General features: G+C 35.0%; 3 protein-coding genes across 3 annotated transcripts; 1 reads left to right on the forward strand and 2 right to left on the reverse strand.

The window, feature by feature from the left end:
* Positions 1-7,418: 7,418 nt before the first annotated feature.
* Positions 7,419-8,024, reverse strand: MONOS_12156 (uncharacterized protein; the record flags this gene model as incomplete). Its single annotated transcript, XM_067864752.1, has 1 exon — positions 7,419-8,024. The coding sequence occupies one exon, from the start codon at positions 8,022-8,024 to the stop codon at positions 7,419-7,421; it is 606 nt and encodes a 201-aa protein (XP_067723339.1).
* An 808-nt stretch (positions 8,025-8,832) lies between these two features.
* Positions 8,833-14,265, forward strand: MONOS_12157 (uncharacterized protein; the record flags this gene model as incomplete). Its single annotated transcript, XM_067864753.1, has 1 exon — positions 8,833-14,265. One exon carries the CDS (start codon positions 8,833-8,835, stop codon positions 14,263-14,265), a length of 5,433 nt encoding a protein of 1,810 aa, XP_067723340.1.
* A 2,994-nt stretch (positions 14,266-17,259) lies between these two features.
* On the reverse strand, positions 17,260-18,234 carry MONOS_12158 (uncharacterized protein; the record flags this gene model as incomplete). The annotated part of the gene is made up of 1 exon (XM_067864754.1): positions 17,260-18,234. One exon carries the CDS (start codon positions 18,232-18,234, stop codon positions 17,260-17,262), a length of 975 nt encoding a protein of 324 aa, XP_067723341.1.
* Between the last annotated feature and the right edge of the window lie 55 nt (positions 18,235-18,289).

Genomic DNA, 18,289 nt, shown 5'->3' on the forward strand with positions numbered 1-18,289 from the left:
TTTTTCATTTATTCAAAAGAAAAATCAATATTACTCAATATTCTTAAAGCGAAAGAAATAACTTTTCCATACACTTTCAAATATAAATTGTTTGCTTCAAAATATTTCTCAATTATTTTTTTGTTTTGAATATATAACTTCTTTTTTTGCAAAGAAAATTACTTCAAAGAAAATTCATTTTCATCTTATTGATTTTATGAAAGTCTTTATTATGTATTTCAAATGTTTCAGTTTTGAAGAAAATGATTTTTGATCAAATGGAAAATTCGTTTTTGAAACTGATTCGTGTTGATTTCTCTTTATGATAATGAATCTATTTCTTGATGTTTGAGGAGAAAATTATCTTTTGAGCTCTTTTTCAACAAATTGAGATTCAACCACTGTTACAATGTTTATTCTATTTTCTGTTTTGTTCGAATCGAGGCAGACCATGATTTGAGCAACAAAATTCAAATGCAGGGAATAATAGTTTTTAATGTTCAACGCTAATTTTTGATTCGTAGAAAAGCGGACAGACACCTCTGTTAAGGTTATTTATCCTTTGGATAATTCGATTTTTCAGTTGCGCTTCAATATTTGGCAGTCGAACATTCAAATTTGTGCAAATGCTTATAACAGAAAGACTACATTCTAAACATAAATTCTGAGTTTTAATATAATATTCAGCGTCTCGAATTCGTTTTCCAAGTGAATCAAAGTTCTTCACAAATTGAGTTTTATTCCAATGTCATACTCAAACCTCGGAGGCATCACATTTTCACTGATAATTTTTCATGTGCAATGCGAAGAGATTCAGTTTTCCCTGACATTACGTTTTTCTTGCAGGAAACAAATGTTTTTATATCTGGATGCTTCAAAATGGAAAAGAAATTCAATCTGATGTTAGTGAAATATTGGAAGAACCATCTCTTTCACGCGGAGCATTAATGCCACTTTCACGCAAAGGAAAAATGTTTTGTTTATTTATTTATCTATGAATGCATTTGAAGAATTAATAACTTGGAGAAGCCAGAAGCTGTATATAAATCGAAATCTCAGAATCAAAATACAGAAAATGAACACATCCAAAACGAGAGTGCTGTTGTTGCATCGAAGGAAGCAGTTTTCTGAGGCAAAATGGATGCAATGCCGCGGAAGATACTGTTTCAACTTATTAGCGAAGATGCTTCTATCATAGCCGCATTAAAAATTCACTCCTCACATCTGAATTGTTTTCTGCTCCTCAACAAATAAGAAAAGCGAAGACCAAACTATTTTTAAAAATATCGTTGCATATTAAGATTACACCAGTTGTTCCCCTCAAATCCTCAAAATTGCATCAATCCATTTTTCATTATCTTCCAAAGCAGACAATTTTTCCAGCTCCGAGTAATGTTACTATCTATTTATTGAAAGTTCACAGCAGACAACAACATCGTGAGCGATACATCTTCGTTCAAAGATTGAGGTTCTCCTCTTTATTATTATTATTATTATCATCATCATCATCAACTTCTTCTTCTTCTTCTTCTTCTTCTTCTTCTTCTTCTTCTTCTTCTCCTCCTCCTCCTCCTTCTCCTTCTCCTCCTCCTCCTCTTCTTCCTCCTCCTTCTTCTCCATATCTCAGTTCAACTAAAATGAAAACGGACTTGAATGTTCAAATCTTTCAATATCATCCAATTGATGTTTCACTCCCACAAAACTTGGGAATCTCCATTTTTTCTGTTGGTGCTGGACTTCGTGCTTTTCTTTATGATGTGTGATTATTTGGAAATTGAAGCATTGAGACTTGATATTCTGCAACTCAGGATGCATGTTCTCCATGTTCATATTCATGTTCTTTTCTTTTCTTTTGTTTAGACAATTTGTGATTATTTTCAGAATTTCATTTCTTTTCATCTTTCACAACCCAATGATCCATTGATAAATGAGTTCAAAAACAAAACAATTCACAAAATATGTCAAATCATTAACAATCACCTGTTTTTGGTTTTAGACTCATTCTTCATCACAAAAAACTGAGAAAAATCTTTCATTCACTTCTTCAATCCCAAGATTTCATTTTCTCTAGCTCAAGTATTTTCTATTTATTCTATTCATAAATTAGATGTGATTCAAAAATTTTATGATTTATTTGAAAAAACATTATTCTTCAAATAATTTGTTGGTTTTGATCAAAAAGAAACAAAAGATTTCCATTTTTGGCTTCATACAGCAAATCCTTGAGGTTTTTTTTCCAATTTCTTATACACTTCTTTTCATAAAGCAAAAACAAAACCATTTGTGTTGCGATCATTTTAGTACTGCAAGATAATCAACGATGTGTGTATTTATCTTTTATTTTGTTATTTGCCAAGCTTTGCCCCTAATTTTGAATATATTTTGCAACAAGCAGAATGAGTTTATCAGACGATGATAATTCTGAAGATAATAATTCTGAGCATGATTATCCTGAACATGATTATTTTGAAGATCATTATTTTGAAGATAATTTTATTGAAGATCATTATTTTGGAGATAATTTTATTGAAGATCATTATTTTGAAGATAATTATTCTGAAGATGTAATTATGACTACGGCTAGAACAGAACAGTTTTCAAGTTTGTCATTGTATTTGAATTGACCAATTCTGAACTAAATTTTTGTTTTTTTGAATTCAATTTACAGAAATGTTTTGTGAACTGGAACATTGCAGAGAAGATGAGCAAGAACAAAAAATAGAGGAAATGAATGAAATAGTTAATGAAATGAATAAAGAAGAATTTGAGTCTATTTTCACAGTTAGAATGTATAATAAAATAGACCAAATGATTGGAGAAGAGAAATTGTCATGGAGAAACGCAATTTTGTTGTTGAAGAATGCTGGATTTTGCAAAGTGCTGAAAATAATTTGCTTAGAATCTTTTGATTATTCATTATTGAGCGAAAGGATGAAAGAGATGATAACTAATGAAAATAAGAAGAAAAAAGAAGAAAAGAACGAAAAGCATTTTGTTAATCTCTGCGAATGCTTTGTTTCGCTGGTTGAAGGGGACATTTCAGATGAATTGCTTTCAATATGTGTACCTTGTCTTCTGAAAGTTGCTTTGAACAAGGAGGAAAACGAGGAAACTCAAAAAGAAGTGGAAATAGCGTTGCTATCTTTGAGCAACATAGGATATTGCGTATGAGCATATCTTGTTCATTTTTATTTTTCAAATTAATTAAATTCATTGCTTCTTTCTATTATTTTCGTTAGAATGTGGGACAAGAACAATTTTATAATGAGATCAAAGAGATTTTAAAATATCATCAGGAACATCGCAACCTAACCCATCTAGCTTATCAATCTGCTTGGCAGTTTTTTATAAGAAGAATTTTATTTTATAGAAGCTTGAAAGAAGAAGTTGTGAATGAGCTGCATTTTGTGAGGGAAGCAAGAAGAGAATTAGAAAAGCTTTCAAAATGTGTTGATGGGAAGAGAAAAGAAGGAGATGGAGGAAAAGAAATTATTATTCGAAGATGGATCGATGTTATTGATAGACACTTGACCAGGTACACATTGTGGAATGAAGAACTTGCTGGTGTGATAGGCAGCCTTGTTCATTTATCTCGAGCATCAAGAGATAATCACCCAGATACAAGCAAACAATGCTTTTTTATATTTAGAAGAGTAGCGGAACGTGTTATTGTGAAAATTGATAGCTTATTGAAAAGTGGAGTTGTTGGTGTTGTTTTGGAGGAAATGGAGCAATCAACTTTGGATGATGGAATCATGCGGGATTGCTTGTATTTCTTTTTGAATCTTTCAAGAAGATTGAATAAAGAAGAGAAATATGAAATGGACGAAACGAAAAGAAAAGAGTTGAAAAGGAAGATATTTGAAAAGATGGAAGAAGAGGGATATGAAGATGTCATCACAAGTTTTCATGAAATATTTTATTTTCTATTCAGAAATTTTGATAATTTCTCTTTGGATATTTCAGATTATCTTGTGTATTTTTGAGGAAATAAGAGGAATTTCACTTTGAGAGTCAAACATCAGAAGAATTGTGAAAAAGCAAACATTTTTTCCTTGCCCTCCATAATTTTGTTTTGATAATTTCAGCTTTGTGAATCCTTTAAATTGTATTTGAAAATGTTTTAAGAATATTGAATTTTTTTTTTTTTTTTTTGAAAGTTGAAATTTTTTTCTTCATAACACACATAGAAAAATTCAACAAGCTTGATTCTCTTCCTGTTGATTTTTCTTATTTCTTATTATTAATTATATACTTTAAAACAAATGTTCATCTTTCTTGAAAAGTATTGGTATTCTTTGAAAAAACACTTTTATTTAATTTTGCACATTAGAATTCCTTTATTTCCAGAACAAATGAGTTTTCTTCACAAAATATCATAAAAAAGGAAACACAAAAAGATGAAGCGAATATCTATTCAGTTAAATTATTAATACAAAAAATAATCTGGATTATTCTTAATCAAATGATAATCTTCAGAAACACCTTTACATATATAATGGCACAACATGATGATGTAATCTTCATATCCTTCTTCTTCCATTTTTTTCGAATATCTCCATTTTCGTTCCTTTTCTTCCCTCTTCTTCCATTTCATCTTTCTTCTTTTCTTTCGGTCTTTTTGAAATAATCAAAAAGAATAAGTTCCAAGCATTCTTATTCCATTTCTTCATTCCATGCTGATCGATGAATTTCCTCCAAAAAGAATTCAAAGACTCCGCCTTTCAACAGTCCATCAACCTCTGCCACTTCTGCAACTCTGCTTTCTTCTGCTATTTTGAATAAACGAATGAGAATCGGCTTCTCTGTTTGCCTCTTTCTATTTAAAGAATTTTTTGGAACATTTTTGTCAAATCCATCGATATAATCTGCTTCTTCCTCTTCCTCCTTTTCATTTCTTCTTTCCTTCCAGAAAACAAAAACTGAACAAGATATCTCCTTTATCTTCAATGCATTCAGAAGATAAGCCTGCTGAAAATGTTCAACAGCATCGCAACATAATTTCAGCAAGGTGACATTTCTGGTTCAGATTGTATTTTAATCCAATATGAGGATATTCATCACATTAATAAAATAGTTTGCTCAGATTATGATTGAAACCCATCCCTCTGCGGGTGTTGTAAATATGCACTGCCACAACACGAAGAATGCGATTCTGTGGAAAGAGCTGCCTTTGAACCAGCTGAACCACACATTTGCCCACAAGCTCCCATTCACTGAAGAGATATCCAACTTCTTCCAAGGCCTTCTTTTCACCGAAGCCTTATTTAGTCTGCTTCAGACTCCACTTCACTTGCCTTTCTGTTTGTGTGTTGCACCGCTTCAACTCAAAATCACAGAGGTGTTTGTGTTTGTGCTTGTGTGTGTAGAACAATTGGAAACTTTCGCTTGATTGTAACACACTATCCGTCAGACATTGTTGCGAGGGCAGAGCATTGGATGGAGAAGAAGAAGAAGAAGAATTTTATGAAGAAGGAAAAGAAGAAGAAGAAGAAGAAGAAGAAGAAGAAGAAGAAGAAGAAGAAGTTGATGATGATGATGATAATAATAATAATAATAAAGAGGAGAACCTCAATCTTTGAACGAAGATGAATCGCTCACGATGTTGTTGTCTGCTGTGAACTTTCAATAAATAGATAGTAACATTACTCGGAGCTGGAAATATTGTCTGCTTTGGAAGATAATGAAAAATGGATTGATGCAATTTTGAGGATTTGAGGGGAACAACTGGTGTAATCTTAATATGCAACGATATTTTTAAAAATAGTTTGGTCTTCGCTTTTCTTATTTGTTGAGGAGCAGAAAACAATTCAGATGTGAGGAGTGAATTTTTAATGCGGCTATGATAGAAGCATCTTCGCTAATAAGTTGAAACAGTATCTTCCGCGGCATTGCATCCATTTTGCCTCAGAAAACTGCTTCCTTCGATGCAACAACAGCACTCTCGTTTTGGATGTGTTCATTTTCTGTATTTTGATTCTGAGATTTCGATTTATATACAGCTTCTGGCTTCTCCAAGTTATTAATTCTTCAAATGCATTCATAGATAAATAAATAAACAAAACATTTTTCCTTTGCGTGAAAGTGGCATTAATGCTCCGCGTGAAAGAGATGGTTCTTCCAATATTTCACTAACATCAGATTGAATTTCTTTTCCATTTTGAAGCATCCAGATATAAAAACATTTGTTTCCTGCAAGAAAAACGTAATGTCAGGGAAAACTGAATCTCTTCGCATTGCACATGAAAAATTATCAGTGAAAATGTGATGCCTCCGAGGTTTGAGTATGACATTGGAATAAAACTCAATTTGTGAAGAACTTTGATTCACTTGGAAAACGAATTCGAGACGCTGAATATTATATTAAAACTCAGAATTTATGTTTAGAATGTAGTCTTTCTGTTATAAGCATTTGCACAAATTTGAATGTTCGACTGCCAAATATTGAAGCGCAACTGAAAAATCGAATTATCCAAAGGATAAATAACCTTAACAGAGGTGTCTGTCCGCTTTTCTACGAATCAAAAATTAGCGTTGAACATTAAAAACTATTATTCCCTGCATTTGAATTTTGTTGCTCAAATCATGGTCTGCCTCGATTCGAACAAAACAGAAAATAGAATAAACATTGTAACAGTGGTTGAATCTCAATTTGTTGAAAAAGAGCTCAAAAGATAATTTTCTCCTCAAACATCAAGAAATAGATTCATTATCATAAAGAGAAATCAACACGAATCAGTTTCAAAAACGAATTTTCCATTTGATCAAAAATCATTTTCTTCAAAACTGAAACATTTGAAATACATAATAAAGACTTTCATAAAATCAATAAGATGAAAATGAATTTTCTTTGAAGTAATTTTCTTTGCAAAAAAAGAAGTTATATATTCAAAACAAAAAAATAATTGAGAAATATTTTGAAGCAAACAATTTATATTTGAAAGTGTATGGAAAAGTTATTTCTTTCGCTTTAAGAATATTGAGTAATATTGATTTTTCTTTTGAATAAATGAAAAAACAATAAAAAAATATTCAATAATTATTATCTGTTTTTTTGTGAAAAATGGAAAATAAATAAAATCCACATTTGTCCACTAAACTGCATAAACTTTAAAAATAGACTAATTTTATTCAAAGATAAATTATCTTTTTTATTTCAAAATAAAAGAATCATTCGTTTTTATGTTCTTTTTTTTCTTTATTTCGAAATATAATATTGGGCGCAGGAATTCTTATTTTGAAATTTCCTCCGCATCCACATCTATGGCGAGGTGTTGTACCAGGGCAAAAGCTGCATTAAATATTGTAGTTATCTTGTTGCTTGCTGTTAACTGCAGAGATGGAGGAAGTTTTGATGAAAAACAAAATCAACAAGAAAGGATTGTGGAGAACCAAAAAGGACAGATCAACTATTCAAACGAAAATGGAAAGTTTAACAATCATTTTTGTATCCCTGCAGCAAAAGATGAAAATGCAGCTGACAATTGCGTTTGCTCTCTCGAAACATGTATTTCTATCATCAACAGCTCGTTATGTGTGAGCCGTCTCACCATGGTTTCTCTCACCGGTTGCCCACTCCTAACTGCCCAACGCCACTCCGCTGCCACCATCTGCTCCTCCACTTGCCAAGTCCAACCAGCAACCAAATCTCCACTTTTCCTCTCTGCCCATGCCTCCCTCGCTCTCACAAACTTCTCCCTCACCACCCACCAGCCAGCCATCCTCTCCTTCTCCCTCTTCTCCACCCCAAACAATCTCCTTCCGGATCCCCACTCCCCAATCCCTGCCTCCTTCTCCATCTCCCACTCCTCTTTCTCCTCGTTTGTCTCCCTCATCCAGCCCTTTATATTTTCTCCTTCATCATCTTCTTCTTTAACCCATCCCCACCTCCAAATCCACCTCCATCTCCATCTCTCAAACACCCTCTTCTCCAACATCTCATCTCCCCAATCCCGTCTATCTCTTCCATCCCTTCCTTCATATCCACTCAATCCATTCATCTCAACTACCTCTTCCTCTTCTTCCGCCTCCACTTCCACAAACATCAACACCAATATCATCCTCTCTTTCTCTCTTCACTCATCTCTCTCCATCCACTCAACCATCTTCCTCCACGCCCACAACCCAATAGATGGCTCCATTCTCCCCAACCTCAACAGCCCATTTACTTCCCTCTCTGCCTTCAATGCTTCTTTTCTTCACCAAACACGCTCTTCATCAAATGATGCTGTGGTTCATGTTGGAAATGAAACCAACAGAAAATCACCTGGAAGATTGACTTCATTCGATGTTAACAGCCATAAATTTGAATGGTGTGAATGGAACGATTCAAATTGCACAAGAGATCACGGGGGTGCACTTAGAGTTGTTTGCAAAAATGCCAATCTCACAATAGCTTCATGTTCATTCAACAAATGTTCAATCACAGATGGACATACTGGTGGAGCGTTATTCTGTCAAAATTTGTTGAAAATCAACATCACAAAATCCAATTTCTCAAGTTGTTCTGCTCCCCATGGAGGAGCTGTCTCAATATGGTATCTCCAATCTAATTCTGTTTGGACGTTTCAAGAAAACAGGGTTGAAAGTTGTTCAATAACAGATTGGTTTGGAACTGGTTGGTATTTTGCACTCGAAGGGACTTCAACAAATGCAAAATTCCTGTTTACAAATTGTAAGTTCATTACAAATACTGGTGGGGATTCTGCTGGTGCTCTTTCGTTTAATTTGCCTCCAAGAAGCAAACCAAGTCAATTTTTAGTCAATAATTGCCAGTTCGTAAACAATAAATTAACAAGTTCATCAACATCATGGGGAGGTGCTGCAATGTTTTTCAGAGACACATATACCTGGATGAATGGAGAAAAATTCATCACCTTCTGTTTCTTCGATGGAAATACAGCTGAAAATGGCAGAGGGAATGATGTGTTCTTCAATGGCAGCAGCATCACCCAATCTCCATTCAATCAGTGTGGGTCAACAACAGAATCAAAAAGAGTCTGGAATGCAGGAACAGCTGATAACTCAGAATACAATGGCTGGCTCCCTCTTATAACAACATACAAAATCGTTGCAAATAATGGAACTGACACTAATCTCTGCGGAATAACACAACTTAGACCATGTGCTTCAATTGAATTTGCTCTTTTATACATGACAGATACCCAATACTCCTCTCTCACGCTCCTCAGCTCCACCTTCGCTCCAACAGAAACTCTCACCTTCAGCGCGGTTGACACAAAAATAACAGGAAATGGAATTGATGTCACAACAATCGCCTCCAGTGGCATCCCTCAACCAGCTTCTTCTTTATCTTCTTCACCAGATCCGTCTGCTTCTTCTGCTCTCTTCCAACAAATACAGGGCTCCCTCACAGTCTCTGCCCTCTCCATCGCCCACAACTCCTCAAATCAAATCACCCCCATCCTCTTCCACCTCTCCAATGATTCCCCTTCCCTCAACCTCAACACAACCACCATCACCGGAACAACCTCCATACCAATCAAAACACCCCTCTTCTTCCTCACTGCTGGCTCCCTCGCCCTCAACCATACAGCAATCACCAGACTCGCCCTCAACAGTCAAAGCATCTTCCATCTCGCCTCCCTCACAGCTCCCCTCACCCTCAACTCCTCCAACATCACTGACATCACCTCCACAGCCACCCCCACCAGCTGTGTCCTCTCCTCTGCCACCTCCCCTGCCCTCTCCCTCTCCCTCGCCAACTGCACCATGACCAACATCAACTCAGCTCCACAACACCAACAGACTGCCACAGATGGCGGGTGCATCTCATTCGCATCATCTGCCTCTGACAATACGTTTTCTGTGAGTGATTCCACCTTCTCCACCTGCTCTGTGAGCGAGGATACAAGTTCTGGAGGAAGAGGTGGCGCACTCATGATCGAGTTCAAGGATGATTCAGAAGTGTCATCCACAACCTTTTCCATGACAAATATCATGTTTTCAGCCAACAAGGCCAGTGTCGGAAGAGATGTGTATTTTGTGTGTGACTCCCTTGTTGCTTCTGTGAAAGAGCCTTCCTTCGCCTTCATGAGAAGCATCTCTCCAAAAGACAACTCGATTGCTGGACATGATAAAACAGAGGCATTCAGTGATTGGGATGTGGATTTATTCATTTTTCTCGATGGTTTCTTTGCTGACAAGGTGTTTATCGATGGAATATCTGGGATGGAGGTATTGTATTGTGGGATTGAAAAGGTGCCATGCAAGAGTGTGGACTTCGGGGCAGGGCATCTGAAGAGAACACAGAACACAAAAGAGGAAATTATTTTGTGCTCAAAATCGACTGTAACTGGATGTGTTGATGTTGGGGGAATGAGTGTGAAGGCCAAAGCTGAGACAGCTGTGGAGATGGAATGCCAAACAGAAGTGAGTGGCTCTGAAGATGAAAGCATTCTGAAATCATCATCACAGACAGAAATGAAGTTCATTGGGATTGTTGTTCCATCGAGCTTCAACAGAACAATCGCATCAGTGATTGAATCAAGCACTCAAAATGGTGAATTGCATATGAAGAACTGCGAGATGAGCGTGACTGGAGGGATGCAAAATACGATTGGATTTTCCTTGATCAAATCAACTGGGAAGATGGTTGAGCTGGACTCTGTCACGATTTCAGATGTGAAATCATCAGTCACACTGTTTTCACTTTCACCTTCATCCGGAACTTTGGAAGTGAATGATTTGTCGATGGAATCATGCAACGTTGGAAATAGCATTTTTGCCATTCATGATACTGGAGTTTCTTGCCATTTTGTGAATGTTCGAGTGGAATCGTTGAATGAAAGTGGAGGATGTCTTCTTCTGATCAAAGGAACTGAATCAACAACAAAGATAAATGAAGTGGGTGAGGAAATGAATCTCAATATTGATAAATCATTGTTTTCAGGAGTGAAGAGAAGTGATAATGGAGCAAGCATTTTGGAGTCAGCAAGTGAGAAAAAGATTTGTTTGGTGGTTAATGCGAGCAACATCACAGAAGACAAAGCAGAAAGAAGTGAAAAAGGAGGGGCAATGTTCTTCACATTGGGTGCATCTGGTTCGATGAAGATGATTGACTCAACAATCAGTCATTGCAGCTGCAGTGGCTCCACAGGGAAAGGAGGAGGAGTGTATCTTGCAACAAAGGAAAGAGGAAAATTGGATTTCTTATTTGTGGGGATGAAGTTCAGTGCAAACACAGCAAGAGTGGGGAATGATATTTTCATTGAATGCTTCAACATCACATCGCAGATCAATGAAAGCCAGTTTCGGTTTGATCTTCGAGAGAATCATTATTCACGAATTAATGCGATATATGGAATTGATAGTTGGGAACACAAAGAAGATACAGATCTGATGGCATTTATTACGATTCATCAGAGTGACACAATTATTGTGAGCAGTGTGAATGGATCGAATGAGAGGCAATGCGGAACCAACACACTTCCATGTGATTCAATCGATTATGGACTGATGCATTTGACTTCAGATTTCATGAGTCTGATGTTCATTGTTGAGGAGAGTGTGATTTGTGGAGAGATGAATCTGAAGGAAATGAGCATGAGTTCGAAGAGCAGAGAAAACTGTGATGTTGAAGTTGAAGCAGGAATTGAAAGAGCAAAGGAATCATTGGTAACAACAACTGGAGAAGTTTCATTGCTGAGAGTACGTTTTGTGTTTGATTCAGATTTCATTTCTCAACATGAATCATTGATATCACCAGATGGAGGAATGCTTGAAATTATGAATTGTTCATTCAGTTCAAAACAATCTGATGAAGAAGGAAATTCTGCATTTGCAAACATCCCATTTCGCATTATTAATATGGCAAAAGGAGAATTACAACTTGATGGATGCACAATGTCAAATCTCATTCTTCAAGAATCTGCATTTCATCTTTCTTCTCAACTTCCATCAGTAATTGATTCATTAACAATTAACAACTCAACAATTAAAACATCTCAGATAGTTATTAATGAATGTGGACAATTAAACATGGAAAAGTTTCATACAGAAAATATCTCAGTTGAAGGAGATGAAGAATCATTGATATCTTGCTTTTCACTGAAAAAGGCAACGCAATTGACAAATTGCACAATGGGTGGAGTCAGCTCAAAGACTACAAAAGGAAAATTGATGGAAATGGAGGATTGTTTGGATGTGAAAATGGACAGTTGCATTTTTGATGGGAATTCAAAGGAAAGAAATGAGCAATATTTGAACGAGAAAGAAGAGATGTGCAGATGGGAAGGTTCTCTTGTGGATGTCTCAAACAGTTCAGTGATGATGAAAGATACAACAATCATGAATTCACCAGAAGGTGGAATTACAATGAGCAAAGGAAATGTGAATATTGAGACGGGGTTATTTGAGAAGAATAATCCATCGTTTGAAGGATATCCATCATTGAGAAGAAACATAATCTGTTCAGATTCAGGAACACTGAATGTGATGAGTTTGAAAGGTGGAGATGGAGTTTTGCCAAATACATCTCTTTGGATGTTGAATGAAGGGTGCAGTTTTGAGGGGATTGTTTCAGAGAGGGATTCATCATTCTTCATTCCTGTGTTGGAAAGTGTGAAAGCAAAAGAAGAGACAGATAAAATGAAACTTACATTCAAAGGGATGCTTCTTGTTCCATGCAACTTGTCATTCTCAGTTGAGAAGAGGAAGGGAGAAGAGAAAGAGATTGAAAAGCATGATTTTGATTCAAATGGATTTTTGTCAGAGAGAGAAGTTGAAGGGAGTGTGGCAAAAGGTCTCATCAGCATCTGCGGAGATGAAGTTGAGGTGAGTGTGCATGTTTTGTTTGGAAATGCAGAATCTCCATCATCAACTGATTCATTTATTCTAAAGAATGCAAGCGAAGCAAAGGCAAATGGAGATGAAAGGGTTGTTGAAGGAGGAAAAGAAGGAAAATCTTATTGGTTATTGATTGTCATTGTGCTTGTTGTAATTCTGCTGATTGTTTTTGTTGTATCTGTTGTTGTAACAATTCGATGGAGGAAAGCAAAGAAAGAGAATAAAGATTTGAGAGAGATTGTGAATGACACAGTGAAAAAGGATCCGAAACTGATTGAGATGGTGACGATGGAGATGTCACCTGAGGAGCAGTGGAGAAGAGCTGAGAAGGAGGCAGAGAAGAAGAACGAAGAAAGGATAAAGAAAAGGGTGAATGAGAAAAGCTTGGGACATTCGGAGTCATCTGAGCACTTGTTGAGTGAAAGTGGATCGACTGAATACATATTAGGGAAAGACTCAGACAAGATCCCTGATTGGGCATTGGAAAAGGAGGAAGAAGAAGAGACAAGAAAGAGAACGCCATCACCATCAATTTCATCCACTTCAACAACTGATTCAGATTCAACATTTGTTCGAGGGGAGGATCTGTGTCCGACCACCTCGTCGATGTCGAATCTGGTGGATGCAATGGCTTGCTCATCCCCTCATGAGAAGCTGATTGTGGACTTGAGGGATTCGCTTTTCATGCTGCTTCATGGGAGGAATAAGACAAAAGAGATGCCAATTGGTTCATTGAATGAGAGGGAGATGACAGCTTCCCAAATCCTTTTCTGGGTGGCTAATCTCGCACTCCATTCATTTGATGAAATGGAAATTCCACTTCAATCGCTTTCAAATTTGAGTCCTCACATTGTGTTGTTCTCTGAGCATATGGTCATCTGCATTGTGATGCATTCAGATTTGCTTTCATCAGATGATTCAGATTCGTCATCCATCTCTTTGGTGACAATGGTTTCTTCTTCCTCCAATATTTCAGTGATGAGCGAGAGATTCACAGATTCACCACCACCTTCATCTGCGTTTGAGGATGAGGATTGCTTCAAAAAAGAGTGCCTGAGGTGGAAGGCACCAGAGCTGCTGATCGACAAGAAGATGGGAGCAACAAAGGAGTCAGTTGTGTTTTCGATTGGGATGATGCTGTGGGAGTGCCTGACGCTGCAGATCCCGTTTGGGGAGTATGATGGGGAGGGAGCAGGGCAGAAGATTGTGAATGGAGAAAGACCTGCATTGGAGGAGTTGCAAGCAAACTCATATTTTGAAACCATCAAGAGTTGCATTTCTTCATCAGCAGAAGACCGTCCGTCACTCACGCAGCTGAAGCGGGAGTTCATAAAGCGCTTTCCAGCAGAGATGGTGATTGTAACTATGTCAGATGCAATTGAATTGGGAGAGTCCTCTGAAGAAAAGGAAATGAAAAAAAGTGAATGTGAGAAAAGTGATGAAAGTGGGACAAATACGAATGAGAATTCTGCACAATGAAAAATGTTGTTTAAAACAAAGTGAAACATTCTGATGAATGAATGAAGAATATAAAAAGCTTTAATGTGTTTTTTCCAATCTTTTTTGTTTTTTTGAAAGCAACTTCAATTTTTTGTTCTCTTTTTTGTTATTAATGTTGAATCTTTTTGAAATTTCACTTAAAATTCTATTTTTGTTGAATGAGATTTTGTTTAAAATTGTTTGGGTTTTGTGATTATATCATGTGAATATTAGCTGTATTATATATTCTTGATTTCATCTTTTGCAATCTGTTTCGTTTCACATCTTTTGAGAGTGACACTCATAAAAGAGATGTCTTTTTGTTTTTGTTGATATTGTAACTCCTACACCTTTTATCTTCAACAACATGTATATATGTAATTCCACATCCTTGCATTCACAATTTATAATTATTCTTTTTTTGCGTTTAAACAGAAGAATATTTATTGATGAGTTTGTTTTCATTTGGATTCGAGAGATTATTGCGTTGAACTGATTTTGATTTTGTATCTATATCCATTTATTTTTATATTCTTTCAGTGAAATTTTTCAGTTTGTTCTATTCATAATTACGAATTGAATCAGAAATTTATCGCTAACTTGTTTTCACAAATCTCTTATTTTTATGAGCATTTTTAATCTTTCCGAAATTAGTTTGGTTTGTTAACAAATCAAAATAATTCAATAGAGGAACTGTTTTTGAAGGCTGTTAATTGGCAAATGGGGTTCGTTTTTGAAACATAAAAAGTGGAAATCATTGTCAAGAAGTTTTTGAATAGAAAGGCAAATGATTAACATTCTTTTTGAAATAAAATAAAATAAAAAAAAAAAAAAAAAAAAAAAAAAAAAAAAAAAAACAACCATTATAACTGCATGAATGAATTGTCATAAAAAGAAAGGAAAATCGGCTTTTAATTCGATTGATGAAAGCTTTCACAAAAAACTTTAGGCAAATGTCACCTTTGGTGGATTTACCTTTTTTTTGTTCATGAGTTTTTATTTTTGATATCATTTCTTTTTTTCGGTGAGTTGATTATTATGAAAATTCATTGTCATTGATAATCAATCTATCATTGAAATGTGAAAATCATTACAATTCCATCAAAAGCAAATGTTTTATATGTGCGATTATTTTCGAAATCATAACTTTTTTCGGAGTGATAATTTTTCAAAAATATTATTTCTTTTTAGAAAAATTGTTCCTTCAAAAGTTAAAAGTTAGAAAGAAGAAAAAAAAACTATGCAAGAGATTTTTTTGATAAAAAAATATTTTTTGAAAGGAGGAACAACTTTTCTATATTCATTAATCAATATTCAAACCAAATTTTCATTCCGAAGTTTTTGAATGGAATAATTTGTATTCAAAAATTATCTCATCTATTAAAAAGAAACGAACTATGTTCTGATCAAAAATCGATATTTCAAAGATAATATTAAGTTCCTCAATTTTTTTGTTTTTTCCATTTAAGATCTTTTTTTTTGATATGGGACAAAATATTTGACTTCATGCATTTTCATTGAAAATAAATGCATTATTGATGAACTTTTTGTGATCAAAAAATTCAATCAAAATCACTTTCCTTATTGAATTATTTGTGGTGCCACAAATCATTGTGATGTTGTTTCGATGATATTTGTTTATGGATATGAGAATTTTATTTATTTTGAAATCTGAGAAAGATTTATAAAGTTTTGAGTGAAACAATTTTTTCTTGCTTTGGGCATAAAAAGCAAGAAAGTTCGATTTTTCCCTTATATATTACAAAATTTCAAATCCTGATTAAATCGCTTCGGGTTTTTTACAAAAATTTTGTGACTTTCCGATTGAAATACAAGCGAAGTCATATTTCAAAGAGAAAAATGGAATTGATTTTTTTTAAATTGACTGATGATGTGAATAGTTTTTTGTTTTAGGATATTCTTCATTAGAACTCATATTTCATTTACAAAAACATTTTTGATCTTTTCTTTTGTGAAGCCAACAAAATAAAGCACATTTCTGAAAAATCATAATTTAGTGGTTTTTGATCGAATTTAAAAAAAAATTATTTCTTATCACAACTTTTTCAGTGGCATTGAAATATCAAAGTGTTTCATTCTATGAAAAAAAAGTTTTCTTTCAATTTATGTTCTTTTCGTTTTACTGAAGTTTTCAATATGGGTTATTCTTTTTGAAAAGTCGCGAGTGTTTAATTTTCAAAAAAAATCAAAAATTTCATATTTTACTCAAAATTTTGTTTACACAAACCAAACTTCACTAACATGGAATAAATTTCTTGATCATGCTATTTCAAACATTCTTGAGGAGATTCGTGAGTGGAAACAGAAATTAGAAAAAATTTTCAAATTTTTATTTTATTAGAAAATTAAACTGCAGGAACTTTACAAAAAAATTTTGACATATTTGAAAAAACATTTTTTTTATGTCTTTCAAAAATATATTATGAAAAAATTATTCAATGAAAAAGCTGTTCCGGTTATTATCAAGTTCGATTATTATCATGAAAAATGGATAACAATGGATTGTGATTATACCGATCTTCGCTGAATGATTTTTCTATTTTTGGTTATCACAAAATGAGATAAGCCTATTGAAAAAATATGTCTTGAAAGAAAAACAAACCCGCCAAAATTTCAAAATATCGAAATAAACACTATTTCATTTTATCCAAAGAACCAATTTATTCATTAACTAACATTAAATTTTTTCCAATTTGAAAAACTGTACTCATTTTATTTTCATACACACGAACTTAACGAAAATGTTTCTGAAAATACAAAAAATTTGTTATTTTTCTTTGAACTCTATAAGCGAAAAATTAACAAAAACTTATTTCATTTGAGCAAAATATTTGCAAAAAACCTTGGTCATTTTATATCAAAAGTCGAAAATTTTTGATTGAATATAAACAGAAACTTTGAAATGCTAAAAATTATTAACGAGAATTTAAAACTGAAATTCATTTATTGATTACAAAACAAATCGCAGGAATCTCACTTTTTTGGTGGAGGGATAAACAGTGAAGGAATAGCCTCTTTTTCTTTCGATGCAACAACTGCATAATTGTGCACAACTCCTCCTTCTTCAACATGAGTAACCACTTCTCCACTCGAAGAAGAAGAAGATGATGATGAAGATGAACTTTTCGCATCTCCAGCTTCATTCGATTTTTCAGAATTGCTTTCGAGTCTGCTTGAATCAGACTCGATTGCTTTTGATTCTTTTCCATCTCCACTGCTTTCTCCTTTTGCCTCATCCTCCTTCTCTTCTTTCACATCTTCTCTGATGATCATATCAACAACCTGAGCAAATACCTCAAAAGCTTCGTCATTTGTCTCGTTTTTGTGATACTCGCGAATAATCGGATACGCATACCCACATCCTTTCACACGCTCCCTTCCCACCTTCGATGACACAACCAGCAGCAGAGCCTGCCCACACATTTTCCTGATGAACGGGTCCGTCTCCTTCGTCTTGATCTCATCCACACTGCTTGTGTGCAGCCCATGCGGAGTGGATGAGATTATCAGATTCTCCTTTGTTATTCTGTCCATAATAACCATTTTTCCTGCTGTCCCAATCGACCCTGTTCCATCGCTGACCACCTCCCACTTATGCTCTTTGTATTCTACACTTCCTTTATCTTCAGTGCCATCTGACGAGGAAGTAAGCTGTTGTGTCATTTTTCTCATCTTCTCTTTAGCGGCGTTGCGAGGCAGTCTCTGAGACAAAATGTCAGGTAATCCAGCAAGCTCACCTGGCCGATATTCTCCATCGTCATCAGCTATCGTCTGGAGAAGTGAAGCTATCAGATCAAAACCAGGGTGCTCGACTTTTTCTGTTGATATTTCTGTTGGAGAAGTTGATGAACTTACCGATGAATTTGTAGAGGGGCCAAGTAATCTTAACAGTTCGCTTCCTTCCACCAGACAGTTGCGTATGGTGCCCATAATTCCTCCGCGACGCATTAAATCAATATGTCTTATAAAATGAATCAAATTTCCAATTAGTATCGGGAGGAAG

This window comes from Monocercomonoides exilis, assembly GCF_001643675.1.
Source record: "Monocercomonoides exilis strain PA203 chromosome Unknown scaffold37-1059404, whole genome shotgun sequence".
In the NCBI taxonomy this organism is placed as follows: domain Eukaryota; phylum Preaxostyla; order Oxymonadida; family Polymastigidae; genus Monocercomonoides; species Monocercomonoides exilis.